Raw genomic sequence first — 23,257 nt, forward strand, 5'->3', positions numbered from 1 at the left:
AAGTGTATCAATTTATGAGTTGGGAATGGCAGTCTTGCCGAAGTAGTGGCAATATGTTTAGCATGGGCGGAAGTTTTCCAGACAAGTGCTGCAACTGCTCAAGGAAGAATACAAAAGAGAGCTGGTGTATGCACCCAGGTTGCTCACTTTTAGGCTACATATCCATGCAGTGAACTTTGAATATGTGGGTATGTTCAAGGTTATTCTGAAGTAATTGGCTATGTAATAAAGGGACAACAGCTATCCACTTCAGCTGTATTTAATGTTTTGTTGGCTTTTTTATTTCTCCAGTTGTGGGTACATGTCTATTTTGTTAAGTACTTGTGTATTTAGCTACAGTAGGGGATTTAAATGGTTTTCTTCATAATAATACATGAATTTTCAAGTGTTATCGACAGCTTCGTTTCACTGTTCAAATGTTTGAGCTTGGGTAGCTACTGCAGCATCATCTGCTTGGATAAAATATCTTGTGTTGTGTCTAACTGTAATTGCTCACCCATTCATTCACAGTCAATGAGTGGAGAATAGAATAGGAATCTTACTGTTTTGCCAAAGCAGTGACAATATGTCTAGCATGAGCAGAATTTCTCCAGAAAATTCCATCATCAAGGAAAGGCATCAGGGATGTAAAACTAGTAGAGTTATAAATTAACAAGCAGAAGTGGATACTGCAGGCTACTTCTGTGAAGTGCACAGACAATAAATTATGAATACACTAGTAGTAATGGAAAATTGTTCAGAATTTTATTCTTGTGTATGAGACAGATTTTGAAAATGGAAAATACCTGCCAAAGCAAAGATCATGAAATAAAAATCATATTATATGCAAATTTTGACCTATGGATCGGACTACTGGATTCTGACAAAGAAAAATCTGAGCAGAATATAAATGACAAAGATTTGCTTTCAAAGAGGGCTCATGTGTAATATGAGAAGGGAAAGCATAAGAAGTGAAACAATTTGAAACATCCTTCAGATCAGCCCCCTAAAAGAAATTATGGAGAGAAGTAGACTTTAATGGTTTGGCCACATTAAAGGAATGAGACAAGAAAGACTTCCAAGAAGGGCTCTAGAATGGACAGAACCTGGAAGAAAATCAATTAGAAGACCACAAACAAGAGGGAGAGACTAGGTGAAGGAGGGTGTGAACCAAAGGTGACTGCAATGAGAGGAAATGCTTAACAATGTACTGTGAGAGAAAAGAGAAACTTGGAAGAGACTCTGTGAATAACCTACATAAGCAGAAACTCTGTGTGCTACTGTGAATTCCTATTTGCTGTATACCTTGCTGTGTGTTTCACAGAGGAAATAATTAATTAAGTTTCATATACATAAAGGCATGGCTTTGTCTCATCCCAGACTACCTCCATTTACAAGCTGTTGTTTAAGTAAAAATTTAGAAAAAATGCATCTCAGAGATGCTCCACAACCAATGTTATTGGACAGGAGCCATTGATGATAGGTTGTTAATCATCATTTATGTTTATTATACGGTGGCAGATTACTTTAGTATACCATCTACACATTACAGGTAATGTGGAATCAAAAGCAAGTTTCATAATTTTCAGAATAATTTTACAGGCCCTTTGGGAGTCTTTTCAACATGTCACCAGCTACAAGACACAAGTTATGGAAAATCTTTTAAAAGATATGGAAGATGCAGCTGACCAGTATAATAGAATATTACAATGCCATACAGAAGCAACAGACAGATTGCTCCGTAAGTCTCACAAAATATTTTGTTTTTATTTGAATTTTACTACTTTTTAACTATGCAAGCATTTTTGTGTGTTTGCAACTCTAAAACAGTTTACATTAATACAAAACCATTAATACACAAAGTTATCAACAACTTATGTCTTCAAACCTGCTGAAACTTGGCAAACAGGGTGGCAATTACTGAACTGTATGAAATAAAATTGTCATAACCTCTGAATGGTTTGCATTAGGATGTTCAAACTGCATGATTGGCCACAAAGCATGGTGGAAATTAATTTGATGTGAATACAGTTTGGTTTAGTGATGAAGCTCACTTTCATTTGGATGGGTTTGTCAATAAGCAAAATTGGCGCATTTGGGGGACTGAGAATCCACATTTTGCGATCGAGAAGTCTCTTCACCCTCAACAGGCGACTGTGTGGTGCACAATGTCCAGTCACGGAATAATCGGTGAGATATACCTTGATGGCGTGGTGACTATCAAATGATATGTGAAGGTTTTGCAAGATGACATCATCCCCATTATCCAAAGTGACCCTGATTTCAACAAGACGATGTCCACGCAAGATGGTGTTCGATCCTATTGAAGCAGGAGAGTGATTAATGTCCTGGAGAAGCACTTTAGGGACTGCGTTCCGGCTCTGGGTACGCAGAGGCCAATGCCATACACCTACATTGGCTGTCGTATTCTCCAGATATGAACACGTGCGACTCTTTTTTCTGGGGCTGTATTAAAGACAATGTGTACAGCAGTAAACCCGAAAACATTGCTAAGCTGAAAACAGCCATCAGTGATCCGACACTTCAGTGAGTCATACAGAATTTTGCTATTCATCTGTGCCGTATCATTGCCAATATAGCATCCATATTGACCATATCATCACCCAAATCCAAATATCTGTAGAGACATTTTCATGTTGAATAAAGCACGTGCATGCCATAGTTTGTAACTAATGTATGTTTTTTTTGTATGGTTCAATAATTGTCACCCTGTATATACCATGAGGTTCTTTTTTAAAAAGGTAACCTTTAACAGTGCATTGAGGGCTGAGAATAGTATTCTTTGTGATCGTACATCAGAGCTGTTGTCATATCGACAATTTTGTCTTTATTACCAGCCATTGTATTACATATTTTAGTCTGACAGCAAAGCTTTTAGTTATACTTGTATTATTAAATTATTTCCGAATAATTTGTTCTTCCATATTTTAGAGATTCATGAAGCACGGCTATCTCATTTGCATAACATTTATTTGGAGGAACGTAAGTCACTGCTACAAGCAGCAGAAAAAGAGAGGTGTAAAATTCAAGAAACAGCTAATGCTGAAGAAGAATATTTACGTGTTCTTCTTTATGGATTACATGCTTCAATGGATAAATTCAGTAAAGAGGGGATAGCTAACCAGACGGCAAAAGTTGATGAACGCAGGAATAATGTAAGACATTAATGAAATAATATACGCTTGATTGTTGGAATTGCATGCTTTTATTAAACATATATTAAAGTGACAATTCCTGTAGCTTTATAGAATATCAATTTAAATATTAATATAATAGAGGGAAACATTCCACGTGGGAAAAATATATCTAAAAACAAAGATGATGAGACTTACCAAACAAAAGCGCTGGCAGGTCGATAGACACACAAACAAACACAAACATACACACAAAATTCAAGCTTTCGCAACAAACAGTTGCTTCATCGGGAAGAGGGAAGGAGAGGAAAAGACGAAAGGATGTGGGTTTTAAGGGAGAGGGTAAGGAGTCATTCCAATCCCGGGAGCGGAAAGACTTACCTTAGGGGGCAAAAAGGACAGGTATACACTCGCACACACGCACATATCCCATTTAAATATTAATTTAAATATTAATTTAATATTAATTTAAATATTAATATATAAATTAATTTGTGGACTTTTTTGTGCAATAAGTTTTAGAGGTGATGCTTGTAAAGAAGCTATAAGAATGAAGAAAGTGATGTGCTCTAGCTAATTTTTAATATTGCACTTGCAGCAATGTACTTCGTCAGGAGTTGTATGATGTGGAGTGTCAGGCATAGTGCAGATAAACTTGGGTGATAGTGAGGCTGTGGTCTAAGGATAGTCTTTAACAACTGATCCAGAGGTCTTGGGTTCCAGGTTTAATACCAGCCAGTGCTTTGATTCCAAATAAAAACCATCAGCTGTGACAGCCAAAAACTGTCAATATAAGGGGTCATCTTCTTTCTGACAATGGTCTTGTCATGGAAAATTGTCTTTACAGGTAGAAGGATCAGAAATAAACAACAGCATTAGGAAGGCATCACATTAAAGACACATTAAATGTATCTACAAGATGTGCAGTATTCCAGAAATGAACAATTTCTTAACAGTAAATTCCAGAGTTAAACCAATGTTTGAATCTGTGGATGGGGTCTGTCTTGGAGGAGATTATCAGAAGGAGGATCAATAAGACCAATATTCTACAAAACAGAGTATAGAATGCTAAGATTCTGAGTTTTGTAGGGGAACTTAATAATTAGCAAACTGGACTCACAATCAGAAGGTCAGTGGTTCAAATCCCCATCGTGCCATCCAGATTCATTTTCTGTGAGTTCCCTAGGTCACTGAAGGCAAACGTCAGGATAGTTTCTTTCAAAGAGGCATTGCCGATTTCCTTCTACATCCTTCCCTTATCTGGGCTTGTGCTACATCTCAGATTACCTTGTTCTTGATGCGATGTTCAACTCTAATCTTCCTCCCTTTTTTAAGGTCTGGGGTGGCCATAGAAGACAGCAGAAATCATTCACATGAGAGGATGACACAAACATACCATCGTTTTACTCTCGTATAGCCTTTTCGTGGAGAACATAGGGCATAGAGAAACAACTGAAAGAGCTGAAAACAAATAAGTTGCATGGTCCAGATGGAATTGCAGTTCAGTTGTACAAAGAATACTATGTGGTATTGCCCCCTTACTTGGCCTGCATTTATCGAGAAACTCTTACTGAGCTAAAACTTCCAAGCAGATGGAAAAAAGTGCAGGTGACGTTTGTATATAAGAAAGGAATAGAACTGACTTGTGTAATTATACACCAATATCCTTAACATTGGTTTACTGCAGAATCCTTGAGCACATTCTCAGCTCGAATATAATAAATTTCCTTGAGACAAAAGCTTCTGTGCACAGATCAGCACAGATTTAGAAACTCGCCCTTTTCTCACATGATACCCTAGAAAACATGGACAGAAGGCAACAGGCAGATTCCATATCCCTAGCTTTCCAGAAAGCATTTGACGCGGATGACCCACTACAGATTGTTGATGAAGGTCCGAACATACAGTTCAGATTCCAAAATATGTGAGTGTCTTGAAGACTTTTTGGGTGATAGAACCTAGTATGTGATCTTTGATGGCGAGTGTTCATCAGAGACAAGAGTATTGTCTGGAGTGTCCCAGGAAAGTGTGATAGGACCGCTTATTCTCTTTATACATAAATGACCTGATGCACAGGATGAGCAGCAATTTACAGCTGTTTGCTGATAGTGGTGTGGTATGTGGGAAGGTGTCCTCATTGAGTGACTGTAGGAATATACAAGATGATTTAGACAAAATTCCTAATAGGTGTGTTGAATGACAGCTTGCTCCAAATGTAGAAATATGTAAGTTAATGCGGATGAGTAGGAAAAACAGTCTTGTAATGTTTGAAAACAGAATTAGTAGGCTGCAGCTTTACACATTCTCTTCAATTAAATATCTAGACGCAATGTTGCAAAGCAGTATGAAATGGAGTGAGTATGTCAGGTTGCTAGTAGGAAAGGCAAATGCTCGACTTCGTTTTAATGGGAACATTTTGGGAAGGAGTAGCTCATCCATAGAGGAGATGGCATATAGAATGCTAGTGTGACCCATTCTTGAGTACTATTTGAGTGTTTGTGATCCCCACCAGGTCATATTTAAGGAAGACATCAAAGCTTCACGGGCATGCTGCTATATTTGTTACCGGTAGGTTCTATCAGCACACAGATATTACAGATATGCTTCTTAAACTCTAATGGGAATCCCTGGAGGGAAGATGTTCTTTCTACAGGGCGTTGTTGCACAAATGTAGAGAACTGGCATTTGAGGCCAACTGTAGAATTATTCTACTGCTGTAAACATACATTTTGTGTGAGGACCATGAAGGTAAGGTGCAAGAAATTAGGGTTTGAACAGAGGCTTTTAGACAGGCTTTCCCTTCACTCTATTTGCAAGTAGAACAGGATGGGAAATGACTAGTAGTGGTACAAGGTACCCTCCACCACACAACATATGGTGCTTTGTGGACTATATATTTAGATTTAGATGTAGAAAGTTAAATTTTGTAGGGATTAGTGAAGCGAAATGGAAATAAGACTGAAATTTCTGGTCAGTTGATTATAAGGCAACATCATCAGCCCCAGTTAATGGTGCAGCAGGTGTTGTCATATATATTAACAGAAAAGTACCTAACAGGGTAAGTTAGCATAGGCTGATGATGAGGAAATAGAATGCATAATGTAATAAAGGAGTGATAAAATATGTGAAGGAGATGAAAATATGATAGTCCTAAGTGATTGGAACGTCATTTATAGGAGAAAGAATGAAAAATAATGTTAGTGGAGGATATGGGAAAAAGTATGATTGGGAAGGGAGGCTTCTACAGTTCTGCCATAGGTTTCAAGTGGTTGTAATGAACTCTCTCTTCCAAAATTGAAAGAAATGAGCCATTGGTCACAATTTTTAGTCTTATTAACCAGGTTTCAACACTTCTAAGAGTGCATTCACCGGAATTTAAACGTTTAAAGTGGCGTATAACATAATTACAAATTTATGGGAAAAGAAATTTTTTATATAACAGTGTAATTAATGACTAACAATGCAAGACAGAGACAGTACTTACATGTCATGTAAAAAATAAATAACAGGCCAGAAGGGCTTTAGTCACAATTTTTTTTAAAGGAAGGCATGAAGGTGAGCCACTATGGGCTGCTCATACCTGTACAGGCACAGGTTGCAATTAACTGAGGCCTCAGTCCATTACTTACAAAACACTCCGTTACTTACAAAACACTCATGCATCCCATTTTATAATATTGCTGAAGTGTGTGGAGCACATATCAAGTTACCTCATAGAGGGTATTGAATGTATCAGGGCATTCAGTAAATAGCATAAAAATTCCTTTTCTCTTAGCCAGTTTGAGTTTAAAAAAATTGTAATTTTGTTTCTTGTCACCCTTAAACATTCCAGCAGCATATATTTCCAGTAACTCCTGGTAGATGGCAGCACTGTAATCAGTCTTCAAAATGGCAGCTGCAAATAGATATGTTCTTAGCAAAGAGTAGATATTGAATTTATTTTGATGGAAAACCAAACCGTCACAAATATTCACAGCAATTTATAGAATGTCAATGGACACTGGGCAATGGATAAAAGCATGATAAATTACTGGTTGAAGTGTCTGCCACGAACAAAATGAGGAGAAGGAAATCTGTTTAACCTCCTACATGCAGGCCAGTGGCTAACAGCTGTGTCATCTGCCATGTTACAACATGTAGACAATTTAAACTGAAGTGATTGACAAATAACAATCAAGCAACTCAGTGCTTAACTTGACCTTGTTGGTAGTGGTGACCTACTTGTACACCTTAGCATATTCAAGAATCCTAACTGAGGAGAGTGCAGGGGAAGAAAGAACATTTGTGCTGCATTGCTTGCTCATTGTGGGGCAGATGATGACGATTTTTGTCAAACATCGTAACAGGCAATGAAACATGAATTCACTGTTTTGAACCTGAAACAAAATTGCAACATCTCCTTTGAAAAAGAAGCTCAAAATATTATTCTCAGCTGGTGAAGTCATGGTTACAGTCTTCTGGGTCTCTTAAGTGGTTATCCTGTTATCTGTCTTTCCCCATTGGCAAAAAGTCTTCTCTGAAAACTATTTGAGATTCTTAGGAGAAAAAAAAGAAAAAAAAATTATTACAAAGAGTTCATGGCCATAAGAATATGAACACACTTCTCCTGCTCCATGATAACACAAGTACACATATAGGTCTGTGCACACAAGATGAGATAAAAAAAAAGCTTCGGTGGACAGTTCTTCCTCATCTGTGCTACAGCCTGGCTCTCACACCTTCTGTCTTTCTTGTCTTTGACGTACTAAAGGATGGTCTCTCTGTGAAGGACTACGGCAGTGATGGGGAATTTATTGATGTGGCAAGAACTACACTGAGATGCAGCACAGTAGAGTGATTCCATGACAGCATATAGGCTCTCACAATGAGGTGGCATAAAGCCACAGAATTGAAGTGAGATTTTGTGGGGAAATAAGGTTTTATAGCCAAACAACCAGGGCAAAATATGGTGTAGTTAAACAATGAGATTTGAGAAGAAAAATGTGTTGCATTTGCTTACTAAATGACCCTTGTATACAAAGAAGGGCAGCCCAAAAGATCAGATGTTTTGTTTGATCCATGGGAGAGTGTTATAGAAATGCTGAGAAGCCGGAACTGGCAGACACTTGAAGATAGATGCCAGTTATGTCACAAAAGCATTATTACCCCTTACCTCATCGCTCATATCTCTGCAACAGACTTACAGGGGATGGCAATATAATGTGAACACCTGTACTTACTCAGGATTAGTTTATTAATAAGGGGTTGGACCCCCATTTGCCTGTAATAAAGCTGCACTTCTTCTTGGAATACTGACATATAATGATTGTATAGTCTCCAGTGGAATGTTATGCCACTCTTCAATCAGAATCTCTTCTAAATCCTGTAGTGATGAGGAAGGCAGAAAACAACTTCGGAATCTGTGCTCCAATACCATCCACAAGGGTTCGATAATGTTCAAGTCTGGGGATTGTGGTGGCTAGGGAAGATGCTGCAGTTCAGTTGTACACTACAACTGTTGTGTCCTGTCTGTGTTAATTGGTGCATTATCATCCTGAAATATGGCATCATTGTTGGGGAGAAAGATTTGAATCATGGGGTGCACCTGAACAGCTAAAATGTTCACATAATTGTTGGCTGTAACATGACTTTTGAGAGTAATGATGGGATCGGCAGAACACCATGATATAGCTGCCCACACCATCACACTTCCACCTCCATGATTAACCATCTGAATGAAGCAATCAGGATTGTAGGCTTCTTTTGGCATTCTCCAGACGTAAACCAAGTCCAATGTTGGGAATAATGAAAACTTTGACTCGTATGACTATGTGACGAGTTTCCACTGATCAGCCATCCAGGATTTATGCTTCTGACACAATGTTTTATGCTTCTTTGCATTGGTTGTCATCACTAATGATTTCAGTGTAGCACTTAATCCAGAAATAATCATTGTATGGCATTCTCAGTGGACAGTGTCGATAGATACAGGGTTTCAAAGATGGCTTTTGAGCTCTGCAGTCACTTTAGCCTCCGTAGTTTTGTGTTGTTTTGACACAATTTGTGTTAGTGTATGACGATCTGTCATTTAGTTTTGATTTGCGACCACTATTACGTTTACACAATGATGCCTTTCCATTTTTTGTGTAGGCTGTCATGACTATTAAAATAGTTGCTCTTGAAACGTTCAATAAGCTGGGTATCTTGGTTACTGATGCTCCAGCTAATCAGGCCCCCACAATCTGCCCTCTTTGGAACTCTGTTAGGTCTTTCATTTCACGTCAACCTCAGCCTCAAATGCAAATACAAACGGTGCACTACTTGTAAACAACTTGTACTGATGCCTAGTCTGTACTGAATATGCACAGTCCAGCACAACATGTTTCTTACCTGCATTGTTGACCATCAAACACAACCATCCCATTGCTACCACTGTTGACATTGTTTTGCCTCTCCCCTGTAGATACGAGACCCTTTGCATACATTCTCCCATCACCACATACTTCAGTCCAGTAATAGGCATCTTCCTATCCCATCAAAGCCAGGGCTACCTGCGGAAGCATCAGTGTGACCTATGAACTAAGCTGCAACCACTACGCTGCTTTCTATGTGTCCATATAAAATGACAAGTAGTTTGTTCACATGAATGGCCACTGACAAACTGTGGGCAAGAGTCAGCCGGACCACCCAGTTCCTGAACATGCTGCCCAACTCGATACACTTTACAGCCTGCACCATGTGCATCCTTCCTACCAACACCAACTTTTCTGAATGGTGCAGGTGAGAACTCTATCTGCAAAATGTACTACATTTCCATAACACCCCCCCCCCCTCCCCCCTGGCCACAACTTCCACTAGTCCTTGTCTTCCATCTCTCCATCTACCTATGCCTTCCCAGCTCCCAATCCAGCACCACATAGCATTCTACTTTGCCAGCACACTCACTAATATTTTTCCTTTTCTCTACTTTTCTCCTTTTCCACTCCCAACTCCCATTCTCTAAACATCCAGACTGCACCTTGTTGCTGCACACTTCCATAAGCAGTACTACACGTTCCCCAACCCCCTCCCTGCCCCAGGCCTCCTCCTTATCCCCACTGCCTGCACCAGATTGCTACTCCCAACAGGCACAGTTTCTGTCCACAGTCCAGCCACAGTGACTGGAGCTAATAGTCATGTATGTGAGTTTTGTCAATGTGTAGTTTTTTCTATTACAGAAGAAGGCTTTTTGGCCAAAAGCTTAAATGCATAGCATTCCCTTCATTGTGCCTGTCTCCTCCTCAGTGTCTCCTCTGTAATTGGTAACTAGCAATCTATCCTTTTCATAATATTGTTGTTATTCCATCCTGAACTATCCATTGTTCAAAGATTTCCTTTCCATCATATATGCTCAGGGTGTTATTTGTACAAAACTTGTGTTTGCAGGTGATAATTGGTCACATTCTTGGGGGGGATATTTTCATCGCGGACATTTCAGGAGCTTCTCGGATTTCTCCATTTCAATGCAAAGTCAACCCAAGCTGAACACCTACCGATCAACAAATTTGCGCTGTATCTGAAATTCGGGGAGGGTCACAGAAAACAGTATTTGTTCTCACTGGTCCAGAGAAAATACGATCAATGACAAGCAACTGCAGTAAAATTAAAGAGACATTTGGAGAAAAGAGAGCCACTTGTATGAATATCAAGAGCTCAGATGAAAACCCAGTTCCAAGCAAAGAAGGGAAAGCAGAAAGGTGGAAGGAGTATATAGAGTGTCTATACAAGGGCGATGTACTTGAGGACAATATTATGGTAGTGGAAGAGGATGTAGATGAAGATGAAATGGGAGATACGATACTGCGTGAAGAGTTTGACAGAGCACTGAAAGACCTGAGTCGAAACAAGGCCCTGGGAGTAGACAACATTCCATTGGAACTACTGATGGCCTTGGGAGAGCCAGTCCTGACAAAACTCTACCATCTGGTGAGCAAGATGTATGAGACAGGCAAAATACCCTCAGACTTCAAGAAGAATATAATAATTCCAATCCCAAAGAAAGCAGGTGTTGACAGATGTGAAAATTACTGAACTATCAATTTAATAAGTCACAGCTGTAAAATACTAACACGAATTCTTTACAGACGAATGGAAAAACTGGTAGAAGCCGACCTCGGGGAAGATCAGTTTGGATTCCGTAGAAATATTGGAACACGTGAGGCAATACCGACCTTATGACTTATCTTAGAAGAAAGATTAAGGAAAGGCAAACCTACATTTCTAGCATTTGTAGACTTAGAGAAAGCTTTTGACAATGTTGACTGGAATACTCTCTTTCAAATTCTAAAGGTGGCAGGTGTAAAATACAGGGAGCGAAAGGCTGTTTACAATTTGTACAGATGACATCTCTGCCCAAACTCTTTGCCTTTACAAATGTCTGCTTGTGTCTGTGTATGTGCGGATGGATATGTGTGTGTGTGCGAGTGTATACCTGTCCTTTTTTCCCCCTAAGGTAAGTCTTTCCGCTCCCGGGATTGGAATGACTCCTTACCCTCTCCCTTAAAACCCACATCCTTTCGTCTTTCCCTCTCCTTCCCTCTTTCCTGACGAAGCAACCGTTGGTTGCGAAAGCTAGAATTTTGTGTGTATGTATGTATTTTGTGTGTATGTATGTGTTTGTTTGTGTTTCTATCGACCTGCCAGCACTTTCGTTCGGTAAGTCACACCATCTGTGTTTTTAGATATATTTTTCCCACGTAGAATGTTTCCCTCTATATATATATATATATATATACACACACACACACACACACACACACACACACACACACACACACACACACACACACACACATATATATATATATATATATATATATATATATATATAATAGAAGGAAACATTCCACGTGGGAAAAATTATATATAAAAACAAAGATGAGGTGACTTACCGAACAAAAGCGCTGGCAGGTCGATAGACACACAAACAAACACAAACATACACACAAAATTCAAGCTTTCACAACAAACTGTTGCCTCATCAGGAAAGAGGGAAGGAGAGGGGAAGACGAAAGGAAGTGGGTTTTAAGGGAGAGGGTAAGGAGTCATTCCAATCCCGGGAGTGGAAAGACTTACCTTAGGGGGAAAAAAGGACAGGTATACACTCGCACACACGCACATATCCATCCACACATACAGACACAAGCAGACATGATGTGACTTACCAAAAGAAAGCGCTGGCAGGTCGACAGACACACAAACAAACACTAACATAAACACAAAATTCAAGCTTTCGCAACCAACGGTTGCTTCATCAAGAAAGAGGGAAGGAGAGGGAAAGACGAAAGGATGTGGGTTTTTAAGGGAGAGAGCAAGGAGTCATTCCAGTCCCGGGAGCGGAAAGACTCACCTTAGGGGGAAAAAAGGACGGGTGTACACTCGCACACACACACACATATCCATCCACACATATACAGACACAAGCAGACATCATGAGGCTGAAATGAAAATGAAAATAAAAATATATGGGGAGAGATAAAGGTGACTGGAGATCTGGTGTGAAAAAAGGCGAAAAAGTGTTGGTTAAAGCTGGGCTATGTTGATCCTGTGGTGAACTTGGGTTGGTAGACAATGATGTGTACAAAGGTTAGGTGGTTGTGTTGCCGCCAAAACACGTTAAAGGGTGGAGAAATTCGGGAAAATTTTGAAAAAACTGCGTGTAAATGTATTAAAAGGAGTGGTTTTGTGATGGAAGATTATGAAAATGAGGCTAACAATTGTCTGATGAAGAAATAATGACGTTAAAACCTGTGGGAAGCGGCTAAAAGTTATCAGTGATGTGGGAAAAACGGAAATGGAAGTAAAGCGAAAGTTATTAGAACTAGCCAAAATGGTTGTTTAATAGGTGAAAGGAACTGTTTGTGAACTAGAAACAGTGGATTTTATAGCAGCAGTAGTGTTGAAAGCGGAAAAAAAAATTTTTTTTTTGGTTATGGGTTGGAAGTGGGTTACGTATTGTTGAGTATATATAGGCGGGATAAAATTGTATAGTAGATAACGGTAAAAAGGAGAAGGTGAATACAAAGTGAAACTACTGGCAAAAAACATTGATGATTTCAACATCGCTTCAATCCCTGTGCCACTTGAGTTCTCCAGCAATCACAAAATCCTTTGAACTGAGCAGAAGCACTTATTCCTGCCTCTCTACACTTTTCTACTTTTTCCTTGCTCCATATATTGTTTCTAACCAGTTGCCACAATTTGTTCCTCTCCTTGCCTACCTTGTGGGCAACAACCACTCATAAGCAATCAGTGTTACCAATCAAGCTGGCTCTAAGTAAAAAAGAATATGAAATGATAGTAAAAAATATATGATACCAATAACACTTTTTTTTGTAATAGGTATGTGCACCATTACATCACCCACCGAAAAAGAAACAACTGGTGGCGAATCGACAGACATGCAATTTTAAAAGTGTAGTTGAATCTTGAGAATTGGACATTTTCTTAAACTAATTCATGAGAATAGAATTTCAGCCATGTTTTAAAATTTGGATGTACTCAACTAGTTTCTTTTTTGGAGCTGCCAAGTATACAATTGCTGTATGATGAAAGGAATAGAGGTAACCAATCAGTATATAGGAATTGACTCATCAGTAGGCACATAAGTGAAACTGAAAATGTGAAAGTTAAAACTTTCCCAGTGTATAGATTGTTCCTTGAAATTTCACGCAAACTGCTGGATGTCTGGCACTTGCTATTATAATATTTAGGTGCAATATCTTCTGGCCATCTTCAGACAAATACTGGTAAAAATACGCTCCCAATTTAAGACCCACTGGCACGTGCATGGTGTGTCCAGCAGGTGTGATCAGTAGAAATACAGTGTTTGGCGACAGCGGACTTGCAGTTTCGGAGGAGGCAAGTATGCCTCTGGTGTTCCATGATGCACTTGTGACAGTGTGTAGCATTTACCCTATACAGTTACATGGAATCTTACAGACTCCAGAGTTGCACAGCTGTAAGTCATCTTTGATAGTTCCTAGAGGCAAGAAGGTTTTTGATAAAAGAAAAAAAGATCACTTCAGCATATGTTTTCTTAATATTCTGCCTGTTTGAAGAGTAACATTTCCACTATCTGGGGAGTGAGCTGTTGTCTTCAAGACCTCATCTTTTTCCTTCTTCTGACATTTGTATGTCTGTAGTGCTTTGTGTACTTAGACAAATATCCATTATTCAGGAACACAGTTTGATGTTGTTCCAGTTTTGCTTGTAAGTTATTGGCCGGTGAGATAGTATAAACTCAGTAAATCAAGGTATTTAGAATGCCCAATGTTTGTACTGGATGCTGGCAAAAAGTAGCATGGAAATACAACTCTGTATGATCGAGCTTTCGAAATACTGTATGTCCTAATACGCCATCACTCTCACATTGTACCAAGCCATCTAAAAACAATGAACAACCTTCTTGCTCCATCTCCATAGTGAATTTTATGTTTATATGTCTGAAGTCATATGGTGAGGGAACAGAGACAGTCCTAACCATGAGGCCAGACTATAAAAGAATCATTAATGTACTGCCAAAATACTCTTCATCTTACAACACTTGAGTTGATTGCCTGCTTCTCAAAATCTTCCAAAAAAAGGGGAGACAATGGACTGCCAATGGCAACACTCAAATTGTTAAAAAATATCATTGTTAAATAAGGAGTATGCCAAGGAGAGTTTGTGATTGAATAATGCAGTAATTTCAATCCTAAACCTTTTGCTTATGAGTTACAGCAAGTCTCCCAGAGGCTTTTATTGTAAAAGTGAAAAGACATCAAAAGTTACCAACAAGTCATTATTTCCAAGCTTAAGTGGCTTAAGTCTGCTGATAAAAATCAGTAGAATATGATGTAAACATTTGCCTACAATAGGTTTGAGTAAAGATGCTAAACAGTTGGCCAAATCATTATTGCTTACAGTAAGTTGTAAATGTGCACCTTCATTGTAGATCTTACTTGGTCTGTACACCCTAGATGGAAAAGAACTATGTGGTCTCAGCCTCATAAGGACCCCTTTCGATTAGGAAACTGGAGGTCAAAATGTCCACATGGTTAGCAGGACCCTTATCAATCTTGTGATATGTTAAGTCACATAATAAAGCATTGATCTTATTAATTAATCCTCCAGTGGCATTAGCACAGTTGTGTTATCCTTACCCTCTTGGAGTACTACTGTATCATAACTGCTCTTTGGTGGTGTGGCTCTCATCAACACATGGCTTTCCTTTGCTGCATCAGCTACAAGATGGCACACAGCCCCTACAGTGGGGCTGATGAAGTTCTTCACTAGAGGTAGTGAAACAGGTAAGTTAGGACTTCTTGCCAGCACAGACACAGTCATATCATCCATAGATTTCCACCACCAAGTTGATAACATATCATCAAGCAAGAACCTACTGTATCACCCATGATGAAAGTGGCTTATCTTTGCAATATGCCTTGTCATAGCCTTATTGTGCATCAAGTTGCCTTGGAAAATGTCATACCATCCACTCAGTCCAAGACAATGTAAATAATTTTGCTGTAACTTCTAAACACGGATACATATCTTTGACACACAATCCAGTTCACATTACTAAGACGAATCCTTTCTCATATCACTGGCATGCTCGCTTTGTATCTGATGATATTTGCAGCAGTTATATTAATGAACTGTACTATTTTCGAAAAATGTGGAATAATGCCCATGTTCTTGTGACTTAATAAAAATATCAGTGAGCTCAAAAACCTCATTTGTATTTCATGTAAGTCATCTAGTCTTCTTGTTGCTTGATGTGAAACGTTAAAACTTTTCTGGCATAGAAATTGCTCCACGAAATTTTGGGTGAACTGCTGGATGTCCATAGCTTGCCATCTTCAGGTGAATATTGTTGAAAATATACTGAGCTTCCCTATTGAAGACCCTGCCTGCACGTACACTACGTGATCAAAAGTATCCGGACAACTACGAAAACATACGTTTTTCATATTAGGTGCATTGTGCTGCCACCTACTGCCAGATACTATGTGTGTATCAGTGACATCAGTAGTCATTAGACATTGTGAGAGAGCAGAAGGAAGCACTCTGCAGAACTCACGGACTTTGAGCGTGGACAGGTGATTGGGCGTCCATTGTGTCATACGTCTGTATGCAAGATTTCCACACTCCTAAACATCCCTTGGTCCACTATTTATGATGGGATAGTGAAGTGGAAACATGAAGGGATACATACAGCACAAAAGCATGCAGACCGACCTTGTCTGTTGATTGACAAAGACTGCCAACAGTTGAAGATCCAGACCATCACACAGGAATTCCAAACTGCATCAGGATCCACTGCAAGTACTATGACAGTTAGGCGGGAGGTGAGAAAACTTGGATTTCATGGTCGAGCGGCTGCTCATGAGCCACACATCACGCCAGTAAATGCCAAACAATGCCTAGTTTGGTGCAGGGAGCATAAACATTAGATGATTTAACAGTGGAAAACCATTGTGTGGAGTGATGAATCACAGTATACAATGTAGCTATCCGATGGCAGGGTGTGGGTATGGCAAATGCCCTGTTAACATCATCTGCCAGCATGTGTAGTGCCAACAGTAAAATTCGGGGGTGGTGGTGTTATGGTGTGATCATGTTTTTCATGGAGGAGGCTTGCACCCCTTGTAGTTTTGTGTGGCACTATTACAGCAGAGGCCTACATTGTTGTTTTAAGTACCTTCTTGCTTCCCACTGTTGAATAGCAATTCAGGTATGGCGTTGCATCTTTCAACACGATTGAACACCTGTTCATAATGCACAGCCTGTGGCGGAGTGGTTACATGACAATAACATCCCTGTAATGGACTAGCCTGCACAGAGTCCTGACCTGAATCCTATAGAACACCTTTGGGATGTTTTGGAACGTCGACTTCATGCCAGGCCTCACTGACCAACATCAATAGCTCTCCTCAGTGCAGCACTCCATGAAGAATGGGGTGCCATTCCCCAAGAAACCTTCCAGCAGCTGATTGAACATCTGCCTGTGAGAATGGACGCTGTCATCATGGCTAAGGGTGGGCCAACACCATATTTAATTTCAGCATTACCGATGGCAGCCACCACGAACTTGTGTCATTTTCAGCCAGGTGTCCGGATACTTTTGAAAACATAGTATATGTGGTGTGCCCAGTTGGCAATATGCAAGCATTGTTAGAGCACATTTGCTTCTGCTGCAAGTCAGTGCATGCGCTGCACCATTGCTGTCATGATGAAAGCTTGCCTCTCCAATATCAGACTGATCATTTTCACAAGGTAAAATCACAGAATGACCTCTACTGCCTTCACAGTTTATTCTCTCAAAACTATTCAGTGTCTTCTATTGTAATCCTTTCCTGTTTAATTTGACAGCTGCCTAATGCTCCCTTTGAACCTCTTGGCAAACTCTGGTTCTTTTACCTTTTCCAGCTCCAATCTCACTGAATATTCTACCTTATGGCAATTTCTTCATTTTTAATCTGCAGTTCATAACTAATAGATTATGAACAGAATCCACATCTGCACTGGGAAATGTTGTGCAGTTTTAAATCTGGTTCAAAATCTCTGCATTACCTTTATGTAATTTGTCTGAAACATTCTGGTATCTCGAAGTATCTTCCACTTATACAGATGTAAGTCATATTTGTTGATGATTGTTGTATGATATTTGTGCATGTTTCACTTCCAGCTGCTGAGCGATTTTGAACAAATGCAGGATGAAAAGCGCTCCGTGATTGAGAATATATGGAGAGACTTTCAACAAGTTCTCAGAAATTATTTTTCAGAAACTGAAAACAGACGTTCACATTATCATCTGCTGAAATCCCAAGACAGTGAAAGTACTAAAACAATTAATGATTGCAACATGAAGATTAATTTGCTGACAGTAAGTTTAATAAGCACATAACTTTCTCATTTGTCTAATAAACAAAGGTATATTACCATTTGGCTAAAAACTTTCATGTTGCTACATTTACATTCCATGTAGGAACAAGTTGCTGCATTGAAGCTTCAGCTGACTACATTAAAAAGTGATCAGAATAAGAAAAAGGCTGATCTAATAGAAGAGCAAGAACATTGGCAGAAATCTTTTTGGGATATGAGGGTTAAATTAAGTAACGAAAAGAAGCTAGATGAAAAACAAATGTTGCTCATGGTTACTTGCAGTAACAATACCATCAATGTAAGTTGGTCATAATGTTCACCAAATAGTGTCTTACATATCAAATAGTACAACACTTTCATTTATTATGCAGAACTGTGATTGTTGTGTTGTTGTGTAAGGTACACAAGGCAAACAAATGGTTTAACATGGAATTTCATGTCTTTTTACTTGCACTTTTATTTCTTTTGCTTGCACCTTCATAACTCAGATATCATGAATGAATGCAGAATAAATAAATGAATCAAACAATACTTGTTTGGCATCTAACTGACAAGTTTGATGTTAACTTCCACTGAGTCCATTTGTACATTTGTTGAGAGCATTCTGTAGATCCTATTAAAAAGGAGGACCTTCAGGGGTATGAAACAAGTCAGGATCAACATTAACAAAAGACAATCAAACCACAAACCTAATCAGTACACTGTATTAGTAATAAATTTTCACTATACTTCAAAATGCTGTTCATGCATTATCTATTTATTTACTCAAATAACCATTTTGGAAAGTATGGTAAAACAACTTTGGCTTTGCTTTTTTATTTAATTTACTTTGCTCCCAGGCTTTCTGCATCCTTAGAGGGTGTTCTTTTTCTTCATGAGTCAACTTCCTTCCATCGGCTGGCCTCTTTCTTTTCTTTTGTGTTGCTTCTCTGAAAAGTTTTGTTCTCTATTTTATCCATTCAAATTCCAGTGTTTTTCACATCTTTGTTAATTTCAGTGAACCATGTGGGTTTGTAGCTGTTAAGTAAGGTGAAGATCTGCTCAGTTAATCTGTTATCATCCATTCGGAATAAGTGTCCATAAAACTGATTATTTATACTCAAGTGTAGAAAGCATTTGCCTGAGCTGATGGAGATGGGGAGGGAATAGAAAAGAATGTAAGGAGGAGAAAGCAGGAAAAGAGTAAAGAGGTGGAGAGACAGTTTCCATCTGCATACTTAAGAGGAACTTGTGCTGGAAGGGGGTATCCAAAAAGTCACGTACTGAAGCAGCTGTTGAAGTCATTTATATTATGGTGTCAAATTTGCTGCAATTTGGTGGCGGCATTTATGCAGATAGACAGTTGGTTACTTATCATGCCCACATAGAATGCTGTACAGTAATTGCATCATAGCTGATATATAACATGGTCGCTTTCACATGTGACTCCGTCTTTAATTGAGTAAGAAACACCTGTGACTGGGCTGTGGCAGGAGGTGCATCGCAGATGTGTGGGGTGAGTCTTGCACCTGGGCTGATCCCTGGAAATGACCCATGGGTGCAGGATTGGGAGTAGGTTTGGAAGAGTGATGCACAAGGATATTCTGTAGGTTTGGTAGGCAGCAGGACACTACTTTGTGGAACATAGATAGGATTTTGGGTAGGATACCCCGTATCTGAGGATGTAACGAGAGTTAGTCAAAGCCCTGGTGGAGGATGTGGTTGAGGCTTACAAGGCAAGAATGATACTGGGTATCAGAGGAGTGCTGGTTAACAGTTTTACTGGTGTCAGAGGAGTAGATGGTGTGGGAAATTTTTTTATGGATGAGCTAAATAGAATATTGTGTGTCAGTAAAGGCTCTGGTTAGGTTATGAGTAAATTTCGACAACTCCTGCTTTTCACTGCAGATGCAGCATCTGTGGATGGCAAAAATGTGAGGAAGAGATTTTTGACCTGGAACACATGACAGCTGTCAAAGTGGAGGTACTGTTGGTGGTTTGTATGCTTGTTATGGCCAGACATATTTACAGAGCCAGAGATGTGAGGTTATGGAGGAAAGAGCTGTGAGTTCAGATCTTGAAAATTTCATCAGTGCATGTAAACCAGACAAGAGGTTTTAGACATTGACTGGATAGGAAGCATTCTTCCAGATGATTCATAAAAAGTTTGGCACGGGATGGTACCATACAAGTACAAATGGCAATGCCACATATTTGTTTGTAGACTTGACCTTCAAAACTGAAATAATTGTGCATCAGGATGTGGTTGGTTAGGAGGATCATGGAAGATGTAGTGGTTTTGGTAGTGTTGGATGTTGGGAAAGGTAGTGTTCTATGGCTGTAAGGCCATGGGCATGGGGGATGTTGGTGTACAAGGATGTTGGATCCAAAGTGACCAAAAAGGGGTCAAGTGGTAATGGGCCAGGAACTGTGGAGAGGTTGTGAAGAAAGTGAGCAGTGTCTAGATTATAGATGGGATGTTACTGACTATAGTTTCAAGGTGTTGGTCAATGAAGGCAGAGGTTCTTTCTGTGGGATAACTATACCCAGCCACAATGGGACAACAATTAGGGAGACCTGTCATTGGGTTTGTAGAGTTCGGAGAGTAGGTAAAATGTACAAGAGTGGTAGGAATTGTTGCTGTAATGAGGAGGGAGATGGACTCAGGTGTCGGTTTTGGGATAGACCTATGGCCTTGAGGAGCTGCTTGAGGTCATGTTGGACTTCTGGGAGGGGATCAGGGTTGTAAGGTTTGTATAGAGAAGTGTCAGAATGTTGGCAGAGACACTAAGCCATTTATCACAATGACTCAGGAAGGATGATAAGGTCTGATTGTTTTCCAGGTTTCAGATAGTAAAGTGCTTCATAGGAGTGATATTGGACTCAATGGGGAGGAATTTAGGAAAGAAAGGTGAGGGCAGGTTAGACGTGAGGAGTTTATGAAGACTGTCAGGGGATGACGGGGTGAAAGGGGAGGAGGATCATGGGTGGAGTGCTGTTGGAACTGTTTTGAACGAGGTTCTATATGGGGTAAAGAAAAGAAGGTCCTCTACAAGCCCATCATGGTGGAAATTAGGTTTGGCAATGAAGATTGACTATAGATAGTCCCATGTGGGCATGAGACAGCTGTAACTGGGACAGCTTCACCTGATAGTGCTGGGAATGCTGTTCCAGCTGTTGAAGGGTAGGAGTTTCTGTTGCAGCAATCACGTTCGGGTGGTTGGGGTCACAGGGTAAAAGGATTTTACAATAAGTGTTGAGGCTGTCAAGTATGGTTTGAGCTTGGATTGTGTGGTCATAAAGGACCAGATTGGTGAGAGTGAAGGACTCATGGAATTGGAAAAGGTGAAGGTTCTTGCTGTATATTGGGTGACAGCCTGGGATGCCAGTTTTAATGGTAAGCCCATTAGGTGGGATACCATGTGCCAGACAGGATGTTAGAAAGAATGTGTAGTTGATGAGAGTGAGGGACTCATGGAATTGGAAAAGGTGAAGAAAGTTCTTGCTGTAGGATGGATGACAGCCTGGGATGCCAATTTTAAGGGTTAGCTCATTAGGTGGGATACCATGTGCCAGACAGGATTCTAGAAAGAGGATGTGTAATTGTTGGAGTTTTGTGAGGGCAAAAGAGAGTTTTTGGAATTGGTAAATGTAGAATGAGCAAGGATTCACAGTAGGATGGTCAGGAAACAAAAGGAATAATTAAAAATTTATTAAAAATCGTTGAAAATAATAAGGTTGTTGTCAAAGCGTTTTAAGGTATAGAGAGGTACACAGAAAGTTCAGAAAATGTTTTAAAGGAGCAGTAAGTACTGGGCATATCCATAAATAAATAAATTCGATTACAAATTGCTACACATGACAGTAAGAAACACATGAATTCATAAATAAACTTTTGCTATTGTACAATGAGATTGTAAATATACATGCACAATTAGCTAATGGTTATGTTGGGTAGCACGATTTGGTAGAGGAGACTATGTGAAAAACCACAGTGGAATTAAATATTTGAAAAGGGTGTATTACCACATGAGCACGGAGCCATAGCACTGCACTATTTAGTGTGGTTTGCCATAACAACAGTGGATATTCAAATTGTGCTACAGATGGTGACTGGAGTGTGTTCTGAAGGAAGGTACTGTAGAGGAGAATACATAAATATTAAGGAATAAAGAATGGACAATGAGCTGTATGTGTAAAGACAGATGTAACAAAGGTAAAAGGGTATGGGAAGGAAACATAAAGAGATACAGTAACAAAGATAGAAGGGAATGGGAGGAAAAGGCCGAATAGGCAGTGTTTAACAATACTGGAAATTTCTGGATGGAACAAGACATAAAATAAGAGAAAGGCAATGACTCTCCTATAATGGATGAATGTATGGTGCACAGAAATACGCAATACGAAAAATCAGTCCTACAGTTAGTTTAAAATTACTTGATAGTTGATGTCTGTCATTTGCCGCTACTCTGTTGTTACATCAGCTGCCAGCTACCAATCGGTTACAGGTGACACACAAACATGGCAAGTCACTTCACAAATGCTGTTAATGTGCAAAGCGGAGCAATGTTTGTAGTGACTGCTGCAAGGTATGTCGGAAATGGGAGATGCTCTGTCGACAGTTGATTTTAAGACTGAACTGTGGCAGGAAATGTGTTTTGTAACCCAAAATTTAAACTCACGTTCCAAAGTAACAACAACATCATGACATGTAATGTATCGGAGACAGCCATGATCAACAATCTGTGGCAGAACTAAAATCATGATTGCTTTCTTCACTGTTATTAAAGCTAATCTCTTCAAGCAAACTCGAGACAGAAAAAAGTTCAGTTTCAGCTTTGAAAGCAAACTGTAAATTCTTGCTAGCATTGGTTATCTGAAACCATCCCCTCACTGGCTACATGAGCTATCATGTCAAAAACCAATGAGTAGTCCTCGTTGGCACTTGGTTGCAGATTATAGATGACAAAGGCAGATTCCAAATGAAAAAGAATTATTGATAGAAAAATAAGAGCGTATAAAAAAAAAAGTCAGTATGAAGATGCAAATGATGGGGCAAAGAATTAGGAATAAAAAATACATTTAAACAAATTACTTGAATAAAAATGATAATAAACTTTTTGGATTAGATTTAGAAATAAAAAAGGTCATGGCATTTGCTGAGATTCGAACTTAAGACCTTCAGTAACAGGTTAATAATTATGCTACCAAGACCTTCAGTAACAGGTTAATAATTACGCTACCCACTGCGCTAAAGT

The 23,257-nt window shown here is 39.4% G+C and overlaps 1 protein-coding gene across 1 annotated transcript in view; it reads left to right on the plus strand.

Moving 5' to 3' along the window:
* The window catches only part of LOC126468959 (dynein regulatory complex subunit 2-like), a 55,336-nt gene that overhangs the window by 15,655 nt on the left and 16,424 nt on the right, over positions 1-23,257 (plus strand). Inside the window, exons 4-7 of the mRNA XM_050096593.1 lie at positions 1,582-1,720; positions 2,932-3,155; positions 17,824-18,021; positions 18,124-18,318. Of these exons, the coding sequence (XP_049952550.1) occupies positions 1,582-1,720; positions 2,932-3,155; positions 17,824-18,021; positions 18,124-18,318 (756 nt within the window). The remainder of the gene's footprint in view (positions 1-1,581; positions 1,721-2,931; positions 3,156-17,823; positions 18,022-18,123; positions 18,319-23,257) is intronic.

This window comes from Schistocerca serialis, chromosome 1 (genome assembly GCF_023864345.2).
Source record: "Schistocerca serialis cubense isolate TAMUIC-IGC-003099 chromosome 1, iqSchSeri2.2, whole genome shotgun sequence".
Taxonomy (NCBI): domain Eukaryota; kingdom Metazoa; phylum Arthropoda; class Insecta; order Orthoptera; family Acrididae; genus Schistocerca; species Schistocerca serialis.